This window comes from Aspergillus novofumigatus (assembly GCF_002847465.1).
Source record: "Aspergillus novofumigatus IBT 16806 chromosome Unknown P174scaffold_2, whole genome shotgun sequence".
Taxonomy (NCBI): domain Eukaryota; kingdom Fungi; phylum Ascomycota; class Eurotiomycetes; order Eurotiales; family Aspergillaceae; genus Aspergillus; species Aspergillus novofumigatus.
Genome location: NW_020194275.1, coordinates 496880 through 518985, shown reverse-complemented (window position 1 = coordinate 518985; position 22106 = coordinate 496880). Strand labels below are relative to the sequence as shown.

Here is a 22106-nt window from a genome sequence, read left to right as displayed (position 1 = left end):
CTGAACAATAGCATCAAGCCACCTGCGACTCTGCCACGGCTCTACATGCATCCGAAGAGATTTTCGCGGTTAGCAGAGTTTACCGATCATCTAGCTCCTTCCACTTTAAAGCCATTTTAGGTATCTGACATCCTGTGTCCTTTGTCCAAACAAGGCGAACCGCTGCACCACTGGCGGGCCTCAAGGGCTTGTCTTCATCAGATTGACGCCTAGAGGCTAATCATGGGGCTATAGGACAAATTCGCCTCCATGGTCCTTCGAAAACGTGCACCACCGCATCTGTATAGTCTCAACCTAGGAAATGCTCGCTCTGAACCTCGCTCTCCAATCTCACCAACATCTCCGACTGCGAAATCAGCTACCTCACCTTCCCCCAAGCGCCTAACTCGTCCCAGAAGGGCAAAAAGCTCTCCCTATCCCTATCAAATACCCTCAGAGGATTCTATTTATTCCCCGGATCTCAACACTTCGCCAGCATTCGACTTGATGCCTTTGGAACAAGCTCAGAAGTCCCCTGTGGGGACTCTGTCCAGTGATGCCGCCAACCCGTGGGCGGATGATGTAGTGGCAAGGCCTGACAGGAGCCATTCTGTCTCTGAACATCCTCCGGTCCATGCTGGGGGACCACTGCAGGGGCCGCCACTAGATGGTAGAAGAGGCGATCGCGTACCTTCGATTGTCGTTGCGGGCACTCAGAGAAGGATGGCTGCGAACGAATGGCAAGAGGCAAACAACGGTGCGAATTGGGAGCCACCTATCCAACTCCAATCCAACAACCCTTTCTTGAAAGCGAAACAATCCGATGAGAATCCTTGGGGTTCGAATAACCTACAAGCATCGCATGGAGATAACTCAAGTGATCACTTAAGTCAGAGTACGTTCTTACCGGGCACACTCTCTTTGGTGTCGCTGCTAATACAATCTTAGGCGAAGGTTATATTCCGATGACTGCGCGCTTGTCGCTTCTAGACCAGTCAGGGTCGGAGTCTCCATGGGCTGAAGAACGCCCAGAGGCAGCTACACAGTCTCCCGCTTGGCAAAACGGTCGAATCGACCCTCAGAATATGCCTTCGATGCTTGATGCGACTCGCGAAAATGGCTCGACATCTCCTTTCCAGACAGCACCCATAGGCAATGAGCATGGGTACTCGTCGCAATATCCGCGGCAGACAGATCATGGGTCGTTTTCTCCGGGGAGCGGCATCGAAACTCCTTACGTGACTGATTCTACCATGACGACTCCATCGTCACATGAACTTATCGAAGTCGATGAGCCCTCTCACGCCAGCGCTGAGCCCACTTCACAGCTTCTACCAGATTATACCTCAGCTGCACCTGCGCCACCATTGCCGCAGCGCCCGAACGCAGATGCAAATCAAACTCCACCACTACCATCGAGAAACGCTGCATTGTCCGAAGTAGATGAACAGCAGCAGAACGAGCAAAGATCCGAGACCTATTCGATCCGACATGTCAACTGGACAGACCCCACCGGGAAATTGCGAGAGTCTCCGGTCCTAGTCCAAAACAAAAACGGGCCATGTCCGCTACTAGCCCTTGTCAACACGCTAATACTACGTGCGGATCAGGGCACGCAGCCACCAATTGTTAGAGCGCTGCAGACCAAAGAGCAGGTCTCTCTCGGTCTGTTGATTGAGGCATTGTTTGATGAATTGACGACCCGCGTGGGGACCGATGGTGAACTTCCGGATATCGAGGCGCTCAGTCGCTTCCTGACGATGCTGCACACGGGGATGAACGTCAACCCTAGACTCACTTTGGTACGAAGATCATGTGTGCATGGTTCACGAGAAATCAGTACTGACAGTGGCGCAGGAATCGGATGACGCCCCAGGCACCTTCCAAAATACAGACGACATCCGGCTCTACGGGACTTTTGGCGTTCCGCTCGTGCACGGTTGGGTCGCGTCACCCGCAAGCGAAGCCGATGGCGCACTGAAAAGGCTGGCACAATACTATGAAGATGTCCAATTACTGCCCTTTCGCAAACAGGAACTTGAAGATCGTGTCTTCCGAGGGGAGACGCTAACTTGGGACGAGGAACAAGCCATGAAAGATATTCACGCAATCGAGAGATTTACTGAAATTGAGAACGCGACTCAGTTGAGTCCATTTGGCTTGGACCACCTTACCGAGAAAATGCGTCCTGGGACTTTCTCAATCTTGTTCCGCAACGATCATTTCTCGACTGTCTATAAACATCCTCAGCGGCATCAACTGTTTACCCTGGTCACCGATGCCGGGTATTCCAATCACGCGGAAATTGTCTGGGAGTGTCTCGTTGATGTGAATGGATTCAACGCAGAGTTCTTCTCGGGCGATTTTCGCCCCATTGGTCATGCTCCTTCCGGGACGGATCCATCCGGGCCACGAAACTCCAGCAACAGAACAAACATTCCTTTTGTCCCAAGTGAAGATAGAACAAGTGCATTGTCTCCCCAGGAGCAAGCCGATGCTGACTACGCCTACGCTCTATCTCTCCAATACCAGGAAGAAGAACGCAGGGAAAGAGAGAGCAATAACCAGTCACGCAGTCAACGAGCTTCGGCCCCAACTTATCCCCCAGGAGCTTCTTGGGGTTCAGGCTCGGCTCATCAACGTTCAGCGAGTGTAGCAAACGGTAGCGGTAGTGGACCCACGTCGGACGGCCGCTCGTCAAGGCACGGTCAAGGCCCTGGCGCCAGTAATAACGCTGGAGATCTCCCTCCTCCATCCTACGAACAGGTGGCTACCAGTCCAGCACACCCACCACGAGACAGTCTTTACAATGCTTTACCTCAGCAAGCTCGATATCAAAGACACTCATTGGGACGGCGAGTAGCCCCAGGTACTGTTGCAGCAGGCCCAGGAGATCGGGTCAAGGATCGAAACAGAGACTGTGTGGTCATGTAGTGCCCACGCTATATCATCTTACAAACGATCGTGAGGGCACATACCGAGACAAGCCAGGTACATACCACGGGCCCTATCAATTTTCGGCAACGCTTTTTACTGCTTTTGACGACGCAACGACATGATGCTATGTAGTTTATATAGATACCACGGGACAGGCATGTCTGAACATTCACTGAATGATAGATAATGGATTCGAAGTTTTGTAACGAGCTGGTTCACCTAATAGTACACCCTATACTTTCGCATATATTTAGAGAATCGGCGCAGCAGCCAAGGAACCTACAAGGAACGACAGTCGACCTGAATTTGGGTCAGGGTCCTTGCTGTAGCATATCACATGATGAGCATCAGTCCCTGCACTAGGAGCACTTTAAGCAACCTCGATCCCTTTGTCCTCAAGAAGATGAAGCTCTCGTGATGGCACAAGAATATTCAATACAGCGCAGAAACGGATTGACTATCTCAACTGTTGATCACTTGATGCACTCCAACTCTCCTCCGCATCAAGTAACCTCGCAATCACGGCATCCACTCAGGGTCGGCAGCAGCATGGATGATTTCACACTTTCCCTAATCCTCCACGGGCAGCGACTTCAATGCCGGAGACCTTGAAGATGCGGGGTTGCGGGGGCCAATACTAGTAAGAGGATGTATTTATCCCTAGCTCCTTGACGCAGCTGTCTTAGTTTAAGTGCTAACCGGTGTTGTGTCTAGTAACCAGGAGTTTCTCCGTGCAGGACTTTTGCCAATGCTCGACATCGATGCTACGCTGGAGATCTTACCCAATAAGGCATCATTTCTGAATTTGAGTCTGAAACACTCATTGAGACCTCGAATCATGCCGTTCTTCAGAAATTAAAGGCTCGGGGCCCACAACACCTGTGATTGATTGATCGTGGTGTTCGTTTTCTGATGCTGTTATTGGAGGAATTATCTTCATGCAGGCGCAGCACATAGGCTGTCCAGTGACGCCAGTCTATCAGTCCTTGGATTCCTTTCGCGGTCATGTTCGTCACAATCTAGCTTCGAGACATCAATTTCCTTTTCCAAGGGAGCTTGGCCGTATCGATTTGACCTTGACAATAGATTCGGTCCGCCGGTCCGCCGGTTGAGTTGACTACTTCTGTCACACCACTTTGTCCACGATGTCGAACGATCATGATCATGCGAAAGGAATGGGCTCTAGTGAGTCCCTTGCAAACAAGGATGTCCTTCCTGCCCTGTCTGCATTCAGGGACCTGCTGCAGGTAAACAATGCCGAGCCGGGATTGCATCTTCCGTCACGTTGCTTCAGAAGGCACTCCGGCGTCAAATGTAGATTAGTTCCAGTATCGTTTCTTGCAATGTGCCCGTCTGAAATATTCCCCATATGGGGTCTTCGGCTGATATCCGGCTGAAACCGATCTATCTGCTCCACATGTCGTTGTCGCTCGGCTGACATACATAAATGCGGCTGGCTCCTGGTCGCCTTCTTAGACCTGGCCTCGACACAGATCTAGGAACTAGGTGTTTTGTCGGTTTACGCAGAATCAAGTCATGAAGGGGTTGCAGGTTGCTGCCCTTGTGGCACTTGTCAGAAGTGCATGGGCCCAAGCAGGCAATTGTCCGGGAACCTTTACTTCCATATCCGCTGCTGATTTCGTCTCTCGTGTCCATCCGGGGTGGAATCTGGGCAATACTCTTGACGCGGTTCCTAACGAGGGCTCCTGGAACAACGCTCCAGTTCAAGCATCCACGTTTGATACCGTCAAGTCGGCTGGATTCAAGAGTGTTCGACTTCCAGGTCAGTTCGATTCGGTTACTACTGCGAGCCTGCTGCTGACAACATTCAGTTACATGGGCACACCACTTCACTGGAGAGTCGCCGGACTGGACTGTGGATCCAGCGTGGCTGCAGAGAGTCTCCGACGTTCTGGACATGATTACATCCCGCGGCCTGTACGCGATCGTCAACGTCCACCACGGTGAGATATGCTTCAGCGAGATCGTACCCGTTCTCAAGGACTGATTGAGAAATAGACTCGTGGATCTGGGCCGATGTGACTCAGTCAGGAGCCAACCTTACGATGATTGAGGAGAAATTCTATCGACTCTGGTATCAGATTGGCACCAAGTTGGGTTGCAAGTCGAACATGGTTGCCTTCGAGTCGATCAATGAGCCACCTGTCAACAACGCTCAGGATGCTGCTGAGATCAACAAACTGAATGAGATTTTCCTTCAGGCTATCAATAAAGCTGGAGGATTCAACTCCAAGCGAGTTGTCAATCTGGTTGGTGGTGGTCAGGATAGCATCAAGACCTCGCAGTGGTTCAAGGCTCCTTCTGGCTTCTCTAACCCTTACGCCATTCAGTTCCACTACTATAGTCCCTGTAAGCGATCCCTGCGCCAACCCTACTTGGTCAAATACTAATAGATACCCAGATGACTTTATTTTCGGCGCATGGTGAGGAATCTTGTTCAATCCCTCTGCGATATTCAAAGCTGACACCTTTTCAGGGGCAAGACCATCTGGGGCTCGGACTCTGACAAGGCTGCCCTTACCAATGATTTCAAGTTGCTTCGAAACAACTTCACCAATGTACCCATCATCCTCGGAGAGTACGACGCATCTCCGACGAACACTGAGCCAGCGGCACGCTGGAAGTACAACGACCTTCTAGCTCACGCTGCCGCCCAGTACAACTTTGCCACTATTCTCTGGGACAACGGCCTCGACCACCTTGACCGGACAACAGGCAAATGGCGCGACCCAACCTCCCTCCAAATCATCACCAAAACAAAGTCCTCCACCAAGAACAGCCTGCCCGACAGCACCACAGACGCGTCCGCGACAAGCCAGTCGTCTTCCGCCTACATCTTCCACCAGGTCGGAACGCCAGTCACGAGCCAGACCCTCCCCTTCATCTTCAATGGCAATACCCTCCAGTCCATCAAGGAGTCCAGCGGTACTACCCTGAAGCAAGGAACAGACTATTCCGTCTCGGGCTCCAACATTATTTTCACAGCGTCGTACCTCTCCAAGCGCATCTCCGCAACTACACAGCCTGGCATCATCACTGACCTCACCCTCACGTTCTCCTCGGGTGCCTCCCCCGTCGTCCAGCTCGTGCAATGGCAGACGCCAACACTGGGCTCGACGTCCGTCGCCGCATCCTCCGTCTCCGGCGACCTCTCCATCCCCATTACATGGGGTGGCGTCCCTAAAATCGCGGCGGTCAAAGCTCTTACCACCAGTGGTAAATACCTCGTTGATGATTGGACGCAGTATCTGGGCCCGTTGCAGCAGGCGAGAACGGTACGTACTTTTTCTATTCATGCGATTTTGTAGCTAACCGCTGACTCTCCTCTCTTCTACGTATAGACCTACAGCAGCCAGTGGAAATTCGAGGGCGCGAATGTCTTTTTGACGTCCGGGGCTATTGATGCTGTGAAATCTGCGGGTCAGACTACGGTGTTTACGTTTGAGTTCTATCCTCGTGTTGCTGGTGGTGCGAATACTGTCAACTTCACCGTGACTGTTTAGATAGAGCCGGTACGGATTCTGGGTCATTTGTCCAATTGCATTTATGTGGGTTATATGTCGCACAACAAATGTGCTTCTACTTCTAGTAACCTTGATTCGACAGTAGACAAGACAAATGAGATTCTGGACTCTCATATCATAATTCATCAATCATTAAGCTAGTATCCACCAAGTACATAAGAACGGTAGTCCAGCAAACAAGATCATCAATAAAGAACCTTCAGCTCCCAAAGCGGAAGGCTCGGATCATACTTATCCCAGACAATCTTATTTTTCTCATCCAGATGCGCCCCCTCATCCGTAACCGGAATGGAGGGATGCGTCTCAATCACCTCCTGGTGACTAAACCCCCATTTATCCCTGGGGATCCACAGCGTCGGCGTGCGCGCCCAAATACACGGCTCGAAGTACGCGTTCCGCTCCTCCTCCTCGGAGTACCTAATCTCGACATTCTCGCGGCGCACTTTCCGCCGTAGCGCCGCGTAGTCCCTGTACAGGTTCGGGTGGAACCATTTCCAGGCTGCCTCCCAGCGGTTGCGGGGATGGTGCAGGAGGGCCTGCGTCTCGTCTTCTTTCGACTGCTGCTCTTCCTCTTCTGTGTCGAGGGTGCGGGGGAGGAAGGTGTAGAGCGGGGCTAGGGCCTCGTTGAGGGACATGTGTGCTAGAACGGTGAGGACGGTAAAGAGGGCCATGATGATTAGGGGGCCGATGGCGGCGCGGATGGCGAAGAGGCCGATCATGCAGATGTTGGCGAGGTAGATGCCTGTTAGGAGATGCTGGAGGGCACGCGGGTAGACGAGCCCCTTTGTGTCTATTTCGATGTCGTAGACGAAGAGGAAGTTGTAGCGGTAGGCTTGGTAGACAAGGTAGAGGCCTATGAAGGCGAAGCCGAGGATGATGGGGGCGATGCAGGAGTATGTTAGGGCTGAAGGAAGGGGTGGTTAGTGGTGAGTTGAAGGGTTGCATGCGCGGTAAAAGAATTAGAAACGTACCGATGACACCCATGTTGGTGAAGACGGGGAACACGTTCCCCCAGCCGATTCCGCTGAGGGATGCCCAGCGTTGGTATAGGAGGCGTGGGGAGCGGTCGAAGAAGGTACTCATGAATTTGAATACAATGACGCCGGCGACCTGCACCACTGCCATCGAGCTCATTGTTAGACCCTGGAGCAGGAAGTATGATATGTAGAAGTTGGTGGCTTTTGGTAGGTTCTGGGCGAGAAGATCTTTTGTCGACAGAGGGTCCTTGATGATTTGGGCTGTTGCGGCGGATGCTGCCGATGTCAGGGTTGTCACAAGGAAGACTTGAACGACCTGAAAGCAAAAGTGCGCGCTCTGTGTGAAGAGCTCTATGTGGGCTGTCGATGGGGCACCTGCTCGTCTGGCGAGGACTAGATAGAAAGTTGTTAGCACTGTTCTTTTTCCTGTTGGACTTTAGTCTTGAGGAACATACAACGACAGATGATCGGAACCAATGACATGAGAAGGACTAGAGCTGCGGACGGTAGCAGTCCTGCAATCACTCCTTTCAGTGATGAAGGTAGCTTGTCAATGAAGCCCAGGAAAGGTAGGAGGCTAGTGAGGTAGGTAATGTTCGAGATCGCCCCAACAGCAGCGGAGGGGATGGACCAGAAGATAACCAAGGCAGCAATTCCACCCTGGACCGCGAACTTGCGCACAATGCGCTGCCACCAGCTGAGATTCAAAGTAGACCAGACGACCTCTTTAGGAGAGATACCAACGAAACGAGGCGTCATATGGAGCGGTTGGTGATGAGAGAGCGTCTGTAGAGCGATCTGCGCATCGGACTGGGTGTTGAACTCGATGAACAGAGCAGAAAGATTCTTCATCTTCCCATTTTTGTGCTGTTCCTGAAGGTACTCTACCTCTCTTGATACCTTCACGAGCTCGTCGCGTAACCAAGAGATGGAGTCAACTTTGGGTCCAAACAACTTCACACGGTGACTCGGTCTGCGAATCTTCTTACGCCAGCTATGCGTCCCGCTTTCGCAGTCCAAACACGTGTCAGAAGTGATCACTCCATTTTTGAATGCCTTGAGACGGCCCGAGTTTGCTGCTCGAATCAAGTTGGTCTCCGCTTTCTCCAACCGATAAGCTAAACTGTCTCGTTTGCGGACTTTCTTCATGAGCTCCTTGCAGTCGGATGTGATCCAGATCCTTCGAATAGAATCGCCAAAGACTTGCCGCAACTTCTGTTCGCTTTTGTAATCTTCTGGCACGGACATGAACAGCACCGTTCGCGATGATATACGACGAACATAGGCAGGGGAATTGAGATACGCCTGTCGCAAATTCGCATAAAAAAGACTCTCCCGAGTGACCACGCAGAAGACATAGGCTGCAGTGTCACAGATTAGTGATTCTGTTTGGAAGAGCCCCCAGAAGTACTTACTGAACAAGATGCATGCCATGATAGCATGTGCATAGTACCGGGTCGGGTCTTTTACATTGCTAAAGCTGAGTGCGTCTAGCTGAGTGTTTCCTGCACCGCCGGTGGCGTGAATCGGGATCAGGACAGGCCATGTGACGAGGCAACCAGTAAAACAAGTAGAACAAAGCACCCTGAGGAATCGCAGAAAGAGGTATCCGTCCATGGAGGAGGAATGTAGAACATGCGCATCAGATATCTTGAGAAACTGCCCAAACCAGTTGATAAAGCCTCTGGGCAATTGGGGGCTTCGTTCACTGCAATTGCCTCAGTAAGTGGCGCAAACAACGATGCTGTAGGAGAAATACATACTGTTGGTGCCAGCATGGCAAGTGAGATCTTGGAGCATACCAACGCAGTTGCGTACGTCGACATATCAAGAACAGACCGAACCAAAAAACCGCGATGACCAACGCGGGTAGAAGTGTGGTTAGGAGTGCTAAAAGTGAGGTTGAGTCATTGACACCGAGGTTTTTGATTGCATCGGAGGTCTTTGACGACGCATTGCCTCGAGCAGAACCGATATTAGGGTCATTGTTTGGATCCTACATTCTGAGGGTCAACACAGTGCCTTATGAGGCTCCATATTGGTGTATACATACGAGGAGCTCTTGTCGTTTTACCAGGGGACCAACCCATACTGGGACGGCCATGGTAGGCATCATGATGATACGTGGTCCTGCGACATGACCGTTATGCGAACCAATATCCGGGTGCCTCAATGGTTATACGGAGATAGTCTAGAATCAGAATCTAATGGCACAAGGATGCAATGGCCTACATATATCTCGTGTGCGACCCGCCACTAGCACAAGCGGACGGTATGGCGCGTTGGACTTGTCATTCCCGTCATTCTGCATGGATGGTACAGGCTTACAGCACGCAAGGCCAGTTGCCAATAGTGTTCCGAAAGTAAACCTTCGTGTGACAGAAATGCCAATGGTGGGCCATGCAAAGCCCAGGTGGTCGGGGATGCGTTATTTGGAATGTTTCCTCCGTAGCTCCAGAGCTTCTCGCAGTTTAGAAAGTACTGATGATCCGTCGATCAATGCTCATAAAGTGCGAGGAGAAATATGGTTAGCTCGCTACAGTACAATGAACCATTCGCGATGTTGTCATTTCTTCATGTCGATCCAATATGTGTATTCGCTCACAAGGCAGTTCATGTTCCCGTCGTGTGTTGATCGGTGGAGAGGATGCATGGACGCCCTCCGATTAGTAGGTGGTAGCTTAGTAGTAGCAGGCATTAGTGGTCCCTGAAAGATCAGTGGTTTCGCATTCAATTGGGCAATGAAGTCGCAGATCAATCTGCCAATTCCTCAGACATCGGAGAATGTTCGCGGTCCCTTGAATCATGATACTCTTGAGATTTTGATCTCTTTGTTTGAAGAAATAGCTGATTTTCTGAAGGATTCCCCTGCTGGTTTTTGAGCCAGATCACTCTTTAGTACTGTAGTATATTACCTGAGGGCAGGAGCTCAATAGTCCCATGTTGATCAAACGGAAATTTCTGACCAAGCACTCAGACAATCCTCGCAGGGAAGGTGAGTTCGAGATTCTTATCCCGCGTCACGAACTAGGGCGTGATCGATGGCGGGACCCAAGGCCAAATGCAAGACTATTGATTGACGGTCGCATTCGTAATTGATTCTCGACTAGACGGGGTTTCGAGGTGATAAGGCTCTCCAGCTGCATACCGCAAGATGAACAAGCATGCGATAGATAATGCATCCTCAAACAAAATGAAAAGCAGTACCTACTCTCGGTCTCCCACAGTAGAAACATTCCCTGATTAGTCGACAGTCGCTGATATCGACAGATCAACCAAGCAAGGGGTGAGTGCTTGTCCAAGTATGACGCTCAAATCTCGAACGGATGACCTGTTCTCATTCCAATCCATACTCGACCTCTCGGAGCCGAAGATTGATTTCCTCTCTTGTCCTAAAGCGAAAGAAGAGTGGACCTCAGAAGTGATGTAAAGAAACCTAGCTTCATGGTACACGGTCCGCACCTCGTCCTGCGACTTAAGACGCATAGTGCGTCTAAGAAGTTTTCCTGGTGTCTGGCGACGATATAGTTGATGTATCAACTATCTTTATCCTAAGTGACGACAGAAGAGCACAAAGCCAACACATCCATTTTTCTCACGAGCGGATGATTGGCTATTTGGCAAAAGGTGAAGTGAAGTGGCTTTGGGATCGCCTTGTGTGGAAGCGGAAATTGTAGATCTGATCTGAGCGTCAACCACGAAACCAGGAAACCGAAAATGGAGCCCAAGACAGAAGGAGTCTCCTGAATTTTCTAGGCGTATGCCGTGGGGATTTTTGCAGAATTGTGGATGACTTTGGACAAACCATGACAAAGCTAAAGAGAGGGACAGGCTGAGCCCAAAGGCTCACGAGCTATCCAGATACCTCTGGCATCTTCATGGATACTCTGGGGAGCCAACATAGTAGTCAAGATATAGATATAGACTGGTTCATCGCATGATGTATGTTCAAAAAGCCAGACACGGTGAGCATTGAAGAGTGTACGTTCCTATCACAATGTTATTGTAAGTGTACTCTGTCTCTACGCGAATATATGTAGTTCCGCAGGTAGCAAGGTATTTTCTATCAAAGTCTGCTGGCATCCTTAAGTCGTTCACTGGAGGATATGTCTTTTGTGAGTTCGGAACCCATCTTACGAGCGAGATATCTAGTCTCAATCATAGTGTTTGAACGACTTGGATTATTATTTCTCTACGCAGTACAAAATGAACATATCACCAACTGTGTGGAGATTGAGCGGTAAGAAGCGGCAGTATAGTGATAAGCTAGGAGAGTGTCAATTTACTTCAATATTACCACAGCTTAGTTCGCGCAAGACAAATCGATGATTAAGCATGTCACCTCCCGAGATCGGCGACGAAAAGCAGTCCCGGTCCATTGATGACAGTCGTGGTTTCGCAGGCATCGTATCATCAAGAGAGTCAAAGCAACCATTCCCGCCTCTCCCTGCGGATGGATTTGCTTCAGCAATGCACGATGTGCCGAACAACAGCTACCCAGGGCTGGACGACTCAGACATGCTTTCGCCTACAACCGACGATCTTGCTGGGGAGGAGGAGGATCCGGACTTTTACTCCAGCTATTCTTTAGACAATCAGTCATTCTCAGACGCGTCAATGGAATCCGATGAAGAAGCTGCCGAAGATGGCATCGCCATGCATCACCCGTTTCGCCAGTCTTCGAGTTCCCTGCACGGGCCTAATGCTTTCGCTCCTCCGTTCTATAACAGACCTCCGACCCCCCTACCGCCGTCACCATCGTTGACATCGCTTCTTCGTCCCCCTTTCTCGACTACTACCTCCCGACCGACTACCCCTGATAGCTCCGACGTGGAAACGCCGAATGATACTGAGGCGGCTGTCGCGAAATCTGCCCGTCGTGCAACCACGGTCCCTCGTGCCAGCCCGAAAGTACCGACATATGAGTATTACGGCTTTGTCTTATACCTGGCTTCATCGCTGGCCTTCTGTGAGTCGAACCCAATGCGCTGCAGGAAGTGATCGCCATTCTAACACGTTAATCAACAGTAATCTATGTACTCTGGTCCTACCTACCGTCCCCATTCCTGCATCAACTCGGTATCTACTACTACCCAAATCGGTGGTGGTCGCTCGCTATTCCCGCATGGCTGGTCATGCTGATCATCTACATCTATGTCGCTCTGGCATCTTACAACACGGGCTATCTGACCCTACCGATGAATAGTATCGAGAATATCGTGGATGATGTCGCCAATGTAGCTGTCATTGACGGCAAAGGGCGACGACGACCAGGCGGTGCTGCCAAGATGAAACCTGGCGCAACATCGTATCAGATAATGGGACCGCAGAATCGCAAGGTCAACTGGAAAGAGATCTGGTCCGAGGGCACTGATGCCGTTATGGACGTGCCTGTGGGAGGAGTCTGCGAGGTATTGTATGGACAGGAAAGAGACGATGGGGAATTGAGTGACGGTCACGCTGGGTTTGCAACTGGCACAGCAGAGACGTAGCCGGGGTTCGATTGTGTTTGCAGACTGTACCCTGTCAACCTGGTGCTCGTTGCTTATCTGTCCATGAACAACCCATGATAGCTGCGGCTTTGATCTCCTGAGCCAATCACAAGGCGCCAGCCGCAAAATCGCATCCCTTATCATCACGTGATGTGGCGCTAGGCTTCCTTCCGACTCGTATCAGCAGTCGAGTCAACACTTGACGGTTGATAACCTGGGGACATCTGCGGTTGCGTTACTTCCTTTTCGATACAGTCACTAATCAACCACCATGGAAGCCGAAAGACATTCGACGCCGCCACCAAAATCGGGCGCTGACAAGCCCGGTGAGCTCCAAAGGGGTCCGCTCACCCCGAACAATTGCGGAGAATAGTAGGTGAATCGCTAATGAGCCATGCTCTGCATTGTTGAACTAACGATCCGTTTACAGGAGATCAATCGTATGAAAGCCAAGGCGATCCGTGAACAACGAGAGGCCGAGGAAGCCAAAAAGCGAGCTGCAACACCCAGCAGTTTAAGTAGCGCCAGCGGGGTAAAACGAACATATTCTTCTATGACAGCGTCGGACACACCAGCGACATTACGCGATGCGTCGGCGAACCGTCCCCTCGATGCGATCAAGCCAGCCCGCAATTTCACCAAGTATGTGGAGTATGACTTCAGCAAGATGACCGATACGAAAGGAGGTTTCTTAACTCAAGAGGATGATCCATACAACAAGGCGTTGAATGTCCGAGATGGGAAGGAGGATCAGAAGCCTGCGCATATGACGCAGAAAGAATGGGAACGACAGCAGCTGCTCGACTCCCTTCGCCGCGAGCGAGCAGGGCCGTTTGAACCCGGACTGAGTGTACTAGAGGATAAAAGCAAGCAAAAAAAGTGCCGGGAATGTGGGAGTGTTGAGATTGACTGGAAGTGGGAGGAGCTACTTCGATGTTGTGTATGCCATGCTTGCAAGGAGAAGTACCCGGAGAAGTACAGTCTTCTGACGAAGACGGAAGCGAAGGAAGATTATCTGTTGACCGATCGTGAGTCTATCCTCGAAACGCGTTTTCTATCAAAGATGGATCACTGACACCGCGCTTCTCGCAGCCGAACTCCGCGACGAAGAGCTTTTACCACACCTGGAGCGACCAAATCCTCATAAGTCGACTTGGAATAACATGATGCTCTATCTACGATACCAAGTTGAGGAATACGCATTCTCTCCAAAGAAATGGGGTTCTCCAGAAGCGTTGGATGCCGAATTTGAACGACGAGAGAATGAGAAGAAGAGGCGGCGGGAGGCGAAATTCAAGACCAAGTTGCAAGATCTCAAGAAGCGCACCAGAGTTGAAGCATACCGACGGAATCGTCAAGGTGCAGCCGGAGGGAATTTCGGCGACGATCTGGGGAAAGGTGGTCGACATGTACATCAATGGGGCCGATCTGTGGAGGATCCTGAGACGGGTATAGGGGTCAAGAAATGTGTTGACTGTGGCATGGAGATCGAGGAACTAGAATTCTAACGCTCCATCAGATAGCATCCATCACGATATTAATGATTTACAACGAAGTCAAAATGACGGATGGAGCCTTTGCAAGGTCCGCGGTTCTTCTCACTGTAATGTCAGTTTTCCGAGTTCAACAGCCACAACGTAGTCGATCTGCTGCCACGTTTGTCGCAACATCTCTAACTGCATAGCCAAAAGAACAACACCGCAGCGAATAATGGACCACCATGACAGGTAAGTCCATTGAATGTCAGTCTATATAGTCAATGTTAGACGAGGTTTGGGAGCCAAACAACCCCAGCGCTAAAGGCGGTTAGACGGCCGAGTTGTGCGTCTACGGGAGCCAACAAAAGACCAGCAGCGGCGGTGCGGTGACTTTCCCCGACCTCTGCGAGGAGAACCTAACGCGCGCCAGCTGCCCGTCCAGCTTCGACACCATACAGTGACCATCCTCCTTTTCTCCTTTCGGTGATCCATACCCTTCCGTTGACGGAGTCATAATAATTATTGCTCTCCACCCGGTGCTGGCGCGGCCTGGAACGTGGTTTCCTGCCGTTGTCACCCGTTGAGACTGGGGGTTGCTTACATCAACAAACTTGCAGCATTGCGGCCACGAAAGCTCTCCACATTCGGCGTCATTTCTTGTCACAACTGAGGACGCAGAAGCTTAAACAGCTCTGTCGCTTGTCCTGAATCTACTTAAATTCTGTCGCTTGTTGATTTCGCATGGCTTGGCAGTCTCCCTCGGCCATGGCTGGGGGTGGAGGGTACATTGGGCCTGGGGGTGATGGGTCGTCGAATGGCGGACAACCTCATGGGACGGAGTATACATTGCAAGGTGGGTGCATGGAGGCTCTGCCTTGGTATTGGTGTTTCTCGAAGCTAACTATTCTCCCCTCTGCGATAGGTGTGATGCGCTTTCTGCAGACCGAATGGCATCGGCACGAGCGAGATCGCAATGCCTGGGAGATAGAGCGCGCGGAGATGCGGTCCCGGATCGGCAGGTTAGAAGGTGATGTACGAACGAGCAAGCGGCTGCACGAGTCATTGGGCAAGCATGTGAGGCTGCTTGAGGCTGCTCTGAAGAAAGAGCGTGAGAAGGTGAAGAAGCTGAGCAATAATGAACCGATCGAGGATACGAGGGACTCCAAGGAGATTGCCCGGGAGAGCATCAACGCATTGAAGTGTACGATACTGACTCGCAAAATCTAACGGTGTTGGTGGATTGCTGACTTGTCTGCAGCGCAACGGTCCAAATCCCAGGCCGATCTCACCACCGATATTGACACCGACAACCAACCTGGCGTCCGACAGGAGAACGAACGGGAGAAGTCGCGTCTGTACCTGTCAAAGTGTTCGCAAGAGGTTGCATTTCACGTTATCCCTACGTCGCATCCTGCTCCCGATGTAAACGACCTGGAACTCTCGAACCACATGTACGCGAACCACAACATGCCTCAGCAGAGTATAGAGGAAGCCTACATTCAGCAGCAGCGCCAAAAGCAGCAGCAGCAACAGCAGGCAAATCACATGATGGCGCGCGAGGTAGCACTACAAAATCACCAGCCCATTGTGACTCATTATTCGGACAATTCCAACTTGTCTCGCGCTCCCAATCAATACCTTCCCCCTGTGGCACGAGATATTATGGACAAAAGACCGCTGGAGGCACAGCAGACCCCGCTACTGCTATTGACAGCAGAAAGCAGGCGTTTGAGTCAGGCCTATCGGATGAGCGCGCTGGTCCTGTAAAGCAACAGTACGATAACACGCAGGCAGTGGCTAAGGAGGAGGCTCAATCCCAGCAGGCGGAAGATCAATTACAAGATACAGACGGGTGGAATTTTGATGAAACCCCTGCTCAGGAGCCCCGGACTGCCCACCTCCCACCTCACCGCCCAGACGTGGATGCCTTTCCCAACGCGAACTTCGCCGGGTCAAAGTCCCCCTCGCGGGGTGGATCAGTATCGCATCGAAGGAAGAGCTCTGGCTCCAAGCGTAAGAGCGAAGGTGCCATAGACGTCGGCGCGGGAGCGATGCAGAAACAGGATCCTATTTTCAAAGTTCGATTCGCTCTCCGCGGCCACCTGGATGTTATCCGCTCAGTGATCTTCACGGGCGGTGGTAGCCCCTCCGAACCCGAGATTTGCACGTGCAGTGATGATGGGACGATCAAAAGATGGATCATACCAGCATCGTACGGAGCCTATGGGTCACACGGAGGGAACTCCGGCAACGATCTGGATATAACGAGTTACTTCACCCATCGGGGTCATGTTGGAGCAGTAACTGCACTGGCTGCTTGTTCCCCGTCCCAAAATTTTTCAAATGGTGGCCGTGCCCTTGGTGATGGATGGGTATTCTCTGGTGGGCAGGATGCCAGCGTACGTGTTTGGGAACGTGGACGGGTTGATCCCAAGGCCACACTTGATGGTCACACCGATGCTGTTTGGGGCCTTTGCGTTCTTCCTGGCACGGCTGGTACTGTGTTTGGGGATTCATCCAGTCACTACGGAGGTCCAGATCGGATCTTGCTGGCGTCGGGCGCTGCCGATGGGCGGATATTGATCTGGGCTGTCAGTGCACCTCCCCAGCTATCATCACCACAAGCCGGTTCTAGGCGAGCTGGTGGAAGTCGGCGCGCCAACTCGATATCATCTGGGTCTAATTTCCCATCTTCGCCTCAACCTAGCACCGCTACCACCACACCTTTCCACTATACTCTCGTCCATCATATACTTCGGGCCGACTCTCCCTCGCCGACTTGTATCAGCCCTCTGTCTCTTGCAGGTGTCAATTTCGTCGTGTCATACACGGATGCTTCGATCCTTGTATATGACACGAGAACCGGCGAGGAGATTGTGGGCATGGCGAGCTTGGAAACCTACGATGGCACTCCCTCGACGGGAGTCAACTCTGTCGTTGCAACCACTATTGGCTTTGATGGGTCTGCAGGCCTCGATCCTAGTCGGACGTTGGTTGATGAAGAAGTTGTGCACGGAGCTACCGGCTCCAGTGCCGTGGAAGGGGTTATCATAAGTGGTTACGAAGACAGATATATCCGTCTCTTCGACGCCAATAGCGGTAGGTACTCTGCTATTCCCGACTGTTTGAATGGAAGCACTGACATTTTCTTGCCCTGTTGTAGGCCAATGCACATACACGATGCTGGCCCATCCCGCGGCTATTGCTGCACTTTCCTTATCTCCTGATGGACGTGAACTAGTGTCCGCGGGGCATGACGCCAGCTTACGGTTCTGGAACCTTGAGAAACGTAGCTGCACCCAAGAGATTACAAGCCACCGGTTGATGCGTGGTGAGGGGGTATGTGCCGTCACCTGGAGCCGCGACGGCCGCTGGGTCGTCAGTGGTGGAGGAGACGGGGTTGTCAAGGTCTTCTCAAGATAACGACGGATTCTGCTTGTCTATGCACGAAGTCTGATGTTGTCCGCCGACATTTCGTTAGGCTAACTCTTCCTGAATGAGCGCTTGGTCAGTTCTTGAGCATTTGCAACGGTGGCAAATTACCTGGCATTTGTTCCTTTCTAGTGTTGTGGTTATAGCTCCCTTGGCATTTTCATTCTTCCGCCATCCTTCTTGCATGCACGAGCTTTTCTTTCAAAATGACCATTTTTGCTCCGCCTTCAGGTTGCGGCTGTTCGCCTTTTCTTCTGCACATGGAATGCTTTTGATGATTTGTTATTGATGGTGTTAAATTAACACGACACTCAAGCCCGATAGCTTGCAGCTGGGCTTCGATTCCTTCTCGCCTCCATTTTCTCCCTACATGATGTGTGGCCGCTTGGCCTCGAGATACCGTGTGAGATGGGAATCCTATCCTGTACCCATCTCGCAATTTCAAATGCTCCCGTCTCCTGAAAGGCATGCTCAAGTGTGCCTTTCGTTTGGCTTCTATGCGTATAAGTTTATGTATAACAATTAGTTCCTATACCACTGCCCCAGCTTCTGTACCTTGAACTTGGTATCAAATTCTAGCACATTGAATAGACTTGATTTCTGTATTGACCTTGTGCTCCATGCAGCGTGTGGACTACAAGGCAACGTTCGTAATATACTTCAACGAAAGCACTGTCACGCATATAATCTCAGTCCGGAGCCAGTCGCACTCCGGAGAACCACAGAACAGATCAGGGAAAGGTATCATTAAAAAGCTATCTACAACACCGAAATTCTAGAGACTCGACCTCCAGGCTTCCTTGAAAAGCACCCTCAGCTTATTCGCCTCATCGTAGTCCTTCAACCTCTGCTCCAAGAAGCCCTGCAAATCACCCCAGAAAGCCTCCGTCGCCACAACACTCTCCCCACTAGGCCCAACAGCAGGCTTGGGAGGCTCATAACTTTCCCTCTGCTCAGCACCGGCCCCTTCACCGGCGCCCGCACTCGGAGCAACCTGCGCCCCGCCCATGATCATAACGCCGAACTCGACCTCCTTCCCGCCAGATAGCATCTCCGGCTCATCGGCAAGTATCTCCGCGATGGTCTTCCCCGTTACGGGTTTGCGCTTGTACAGGATCTTGATCTTGTCGAGGGAGACCTTGTTGCCCTGGGCGTCTGTCACGCGATCGCGGACGGCGTCCTTGAGATCCTGCACGGAGGTTGTGGCGAGGGCGGTGTTGGGGAGAGAGAATTCGAGAATCGGGTTGCGGGCTGATTTGAGGTGCACGGTTATGGATTTCGAGGAGCCCGGGGCGAGCGGCCGTTTGGTCTTCTTGGGCATTTCGGGGTGGGGTACGTGTAGGCGGGGAGGGTATACTGTGCCTGTTAGTAGATGGCTCTAGTATATGGCTGAGATATATGGGAAGGAAGACGTACTGGGACACGCAGTCCGACTTGCTCTGGGTCGAAGACATGGTCGGAGCGGAGCTTGATGGGTCGAGAGTCGAGTGCTGAGAGGAAAGTCTTGACGAATGATACTTCGTTCATGGTGATGGTGATAGTGCTGGTGGTCCTAGAGTGATTGGAATTGAGTGCGTGTTGTTTCCTTGGTGGGGATTAAAGGAGGAAGATGAGAGGGCTGTCGTCACAGTCAATCGATCAATTGTGCTCATTACCCAATCGGGAGCTCATGAGGCCCCCGCGGTCGGAGATGTATGCCTCAGGCCAATAAGCAGACTAGACCGCCTTCCGGAAAGGATCTGCCAGTGTTGACCGCCTGAAAAAAGAAGATGCAAAAGAAAAAAAAGTTTGGCTTTTCAATATAGTTGACATATTAGCAAAACCACAATTTCTGCCCTCCACCACAAAATTTGTCGCAATGGGAAAGGGTCGCCGTATGCAGAAGCAGGGCCCTCCGGCCCCGCTGGACGAGTCGAAAATTACCCTGTACAAGAAGCGCAAGGCGGGAGATGTCGAATCAAAGGCAGAGTCGGGCAAGAAGCGGAGAAGAGCCGAAGAGGAAGAAGAGGTTCTGAAGGCTGTGCCTAAGAAGAAGGTTAATGGTGCGGTTAAAGGAAAGCAAAACAAGGCCGAGACTGCCGCTGTCAGCAAGAAGGATGCGAAGAGCAAGAGCAAACCTGCGGAGAAGGAGAAGCCTACATTTATGGACTCGGACGATGAAGACATGTCGGATCTCGATGACGATGAGATTGAGATGGGTGAGGATGAATTTGATGACTTGGATGGCGTCAGTGACGGATCTATGGATAGTCAGCAGGAGATGGATTCTGATGAGGAGGAGGAAGAAGACGAAGACTCGGTCATGGATTCGGAGGAAGAGGACCACCCGCGGGAGGCCATGTTTTCGGACGACGAGGATCTGTCTGACGCGGAGGAGAAGCTCACAGCCGCCAACATCGAGGGACTGTCCCGGAAATTGGATGAGGCCAGACAAGCGGAAGAGGAGGAGGCGCAGCGCGAGTTACAGGAGTCTGCTATGCAGACCAACATCGCAGGCGACCGCCCGGATGTCTTTGGTGATGCCGAGGGCAAGCCTGGTCTGGCCCCTGACCTCCAATTGCTCCGAACGAGAATCACAGACACCATTCGAATCCTGGGCGACCTGAAGACCCTTGGACAACCGGGCAAATCCCGCGCCGATTACCTGCAACTGCTCCTGGACGACATCTGCACGTATTACGGCTACACCCCATTCCTCGCGGAGAAGCTGTTCAACCTTTTCACTCCTATGGAGGCGTTCGCCTTCTTTGAAGCCAACGAAACTCCTCGTCCAGTCGTCATCCGTACAAACACCCTGCGTACCAACCGACGATCTCTGGCCCAAGCCCTCATCAACCGAGGCGTGGTGTTGGAACCAGTCGGTAAGTGGTCCAAGGTCGGTCTGCAAGTCTTCGAGTCCGCGGTGCCTCTTGGTGCCACTCCCGAGTACCTGGCGGGCCACTACATCCTGCAGGCCGCCTCATCTTTCCTCCCCGTGATGGCGCTGGCCCCACAACCCAACGAGCGGGTCCTCGATATGGCCGCCGCCCCGGTGGTAAGACGACGTACATCTCGGCCCTGATGCGCAACACCGGTTGCGTGATCGCCAACGATGCCAGCAAGCCCCGTGCCAAGGGTCTGATCGGTAACATCCACCGTCTCGGCTGCAAGAACACCATCGTGACGAACCTGGACGCCCGGACCGCCTTCCCCAAGGCCCTCGGCGGCTTCGACCGCGTCCTCCTCGACGCCCCTGCACCGGCACAGGCGTCATCTCCAAGGACCCAAGCGTCAAGACCTCCAAGAATGAGCGCGACTTCCTCGCCATCCCCCACATGCAACGCAACCTCCTCCTCGCCGCCATCGACTCGGTCGACCACGCCTCGAAAACAGGGGGCTACATCGTCTACTCCACCTGCTCCGTCACCGTCGAAGAAAACGAAGCAGTCGTGCAGTACGTCCTGCGCAAACGCCCCAACGTCAAGCTCGTCGACACCGGCCTCGGCGACTTCGGCTCCCCCGGTTTCACCAGCTACATGAGCAAGAAGTTTGACCCCAAGATGACCCTTACCCGCCGCTACTTCCCGCACCGCGAGAACGTCGACGGTTTCTTCGTCTGCAAACTCAAGAAGACCGGCCCCACCCCGACCCCAAGCCCTCCGCCGACGGCACCGCCCCGCCGCCGCAGCCGCTAAACCAGCCAAGAAGGCCGACGACGACGAAGAAGTCGTCGACAAGACACCCATCCTGAACGAGGACGGCACGACCCTCGACATCGAGGGCGGCGCCTTCGGCCCCTTTGACGACGAGGAGGACCAGGAGCGCATTGCTCGGGCGGAGCGCAACCGCCTGCGCCGGAAGGGTCTCGACCCCAGGGCTGTACTGAACAAGCCTAAGAAATCCGCGTCTGAGAAGACGGACGCCTCGAAACAGGAGGAGAGCAAGAAGGAGTCTGCCGTTGAGAACGGGGACGAGAAGGCAGCAAAGACATCTGACAAGGTCGACAAGAAGGCTGACAAGAAGGACAAGAAGGCCGACAAGAGCAAGACGGACTCCGACTCCAAGAGCAGCAAGAAGAACAAGAAGAAGGCAGCGAGCAGTAGTCCGGGCAAAAAGGCCGGCAAATAGTCGGATTGCGCGGGAATGTAGCATCTTGTCTTTTCTTTTCTTTCGTTGATCAGTCCAAAAGCATCATCTCATGTTTAGGTACGGACGGCGCATCATTGTTGATTGATTCATTGCGGTTTTGACGTAGATAGCTGTGGTAGAATATAATGATACTATTTG

The 22106-nt window shown here is 52.2% G+C and overlaps 8 protein-coding genes across 8 annotated transcripts; 6 read left to right on the top strand and 2 right to left on the bottom strand.

Moving 5' to 3' along the window:
• Window positions 1-249: 249 nt before the first annotated feature.
• On the top strand, window positions 250-2913 carry P174DRAFT_365647 (uncharacterized protein; the record flags this gene model as incomplete). Its single annotated transcript, XM_024822070.1, has 3 exons — window positions 250-874; window positions 928-1781; window positions 1837-2913. The coding sequence occupies 3 exons, from the start codon at window positions 250-252 to the stop codon at window positions 2911-2913; spliced, it is 2556 nt and encodes an 851-aa protein (XP_024685056.1).
• A 1539-nt stretch (window positions 2914-4452) lies between these two features.
• Window positions 4453-6440, top strand: P174DRAFT_457246 (putative extracellular endoglucanase; the record flags this gene model as incomplete). Its single annotated transcript, XM_024829532.1, has 6 exons — window positions 4453-4699; window positions 4749-4880; window positions 4936-5286; window positions 5339-5360; window positions 5414-6212; window positions 6279-6440. The coding sequence occupies 6 exons, from the start codon at window positions 4453-4455 to the stop codon at window positions 6438-6440; spliced, it is 1713 nt and encodes a 570-aa protein (XP_024685055.1).
• A 149-nt stretch (window positions 6441-6589) lies between these two features.
• On the bottom strand, window positions 6590-9593 carry P174DRAFT_448229 (putative DUF221 domain protein). Its single transcript, XM_024828745.1, has 6 exons — window positions 9492-9593; window positions 9202-9434; window positions 8854-9146; window positions 7894-8799; window positions 7433-7831; window positions 6590-7365 (listed from the first exon to the last, which is right to left on the bottom strand). Exons 1-6 carry the CDS (start codon window positions 9552-9554, stop codon window positions 6647-6649), a joined length of 2613 nt encoding a protein of 870 aa, XP_024685054.1. The 5' UTR covers window positions 9555-9593; the 3' UTR covers window positions 6590-6646.
• A 2180-nt stretch (window positions 9594-11773) lies between these two features.
• P174DRAFT_363776 (uncharacterized protein) lies at window positions 11774-12930 on the top strand (the record flags this gene model as incomplete). Its single annotated transcript, XM_024821946.1, has 2 exons — window positions 11774-12407; window positions 12467-12930. The coding sequence occupies 2 exons, from the start codon at window positions 11774-11776 to the stop codon at window positions 12928-12930; spliced, it is 1098 nt and encodes a 365-aa protein (XP_024685053.1).
• Window positions 12931-13201: 271 nt separating this feature from the next.
• rad14 (DNA repair protein RAD14) lies at window positions 13202-14438 on the top strand (the record flags this gene model as incomplete). Its single annotated transcript, XM_024829531.1, has 3 exons — window positions 13202-13271; window positions 13323-13958; window positions 14023-14438. The coding sequence occupies 3 exons, from the start codon at window positions 13202-13204 to the stop codon at window positions 14436-14438; spliced, it is 1122 nt and encodes a 373-aa protein (XP_024685052.1).
• Window positions 14439-15173: 735 nt separating this feature from the next.
• Window positions 15174-17831, top strand: P174DRAFT_457242 (cell differentiation and development protein Fsr1; the record flags this gene model as incomplete). Its single annotated transcript, XM_024829530.1, has 5 exons — window positions 15174-15261; window positions 15331-15609; window positions 15667-16055; window positions 16082-17507; window positions 17572-17831. The coding sequence occupies 5 exons, from the start codon at window positions 15174-15176 to the stop codon at window positions 17829-17831; spliced, it is 2442 nt and encodes an 813-aa protein (XP_024685051.1).
• Window positions 17832-18567: 736 nt separating this feature from the next.
• Window positions 18568-19464, bottom strand: P174DRAFT_438225 (uncharacterized protein). The gene is made up of 2 exons (XM_024826488.1): window positions 19253-19464; window positions 18568-19196 (listed from the first exon to the last, which is right to left on the bottom strand). Exons 1-2 carry the CDS (start codon window positions 19365-19367, stop codon window positions 18616-18618), a joined length of 696 nt encoding a protein of 231 aa, XP_024685050.1. The 5' UTR covers window positions 19368-19464; the 3' UTR covers window positions 18568-18615.
• Window positions 19465-19648: 184 nt separating this feature from the next.
• On the top strand, window positions 19649-22094 carry P174DRAFT_438224 (rRNA (cytosine-C5-)-methyltransferase NOP2). Its single transcript, XM_024826487.1, has 4 exons — window positions 19649-20847; window positions 20880-21088; window positions 21109-21425; window positions 21508-22094. The coding sequence occupies exons 1-4, from the start codon at window positions 19699-19701 to the stop codon at window positions 21945-21947; spliced, it is 2115 nt and encodes a 704-aa protein (XP_024685049.1). The 5' UTR covers window positions 19649-19698; the 3' UTR covers window positions 21948-22094.
• Window positions 22095-22106: the final 12 nt, after the last annotated feature.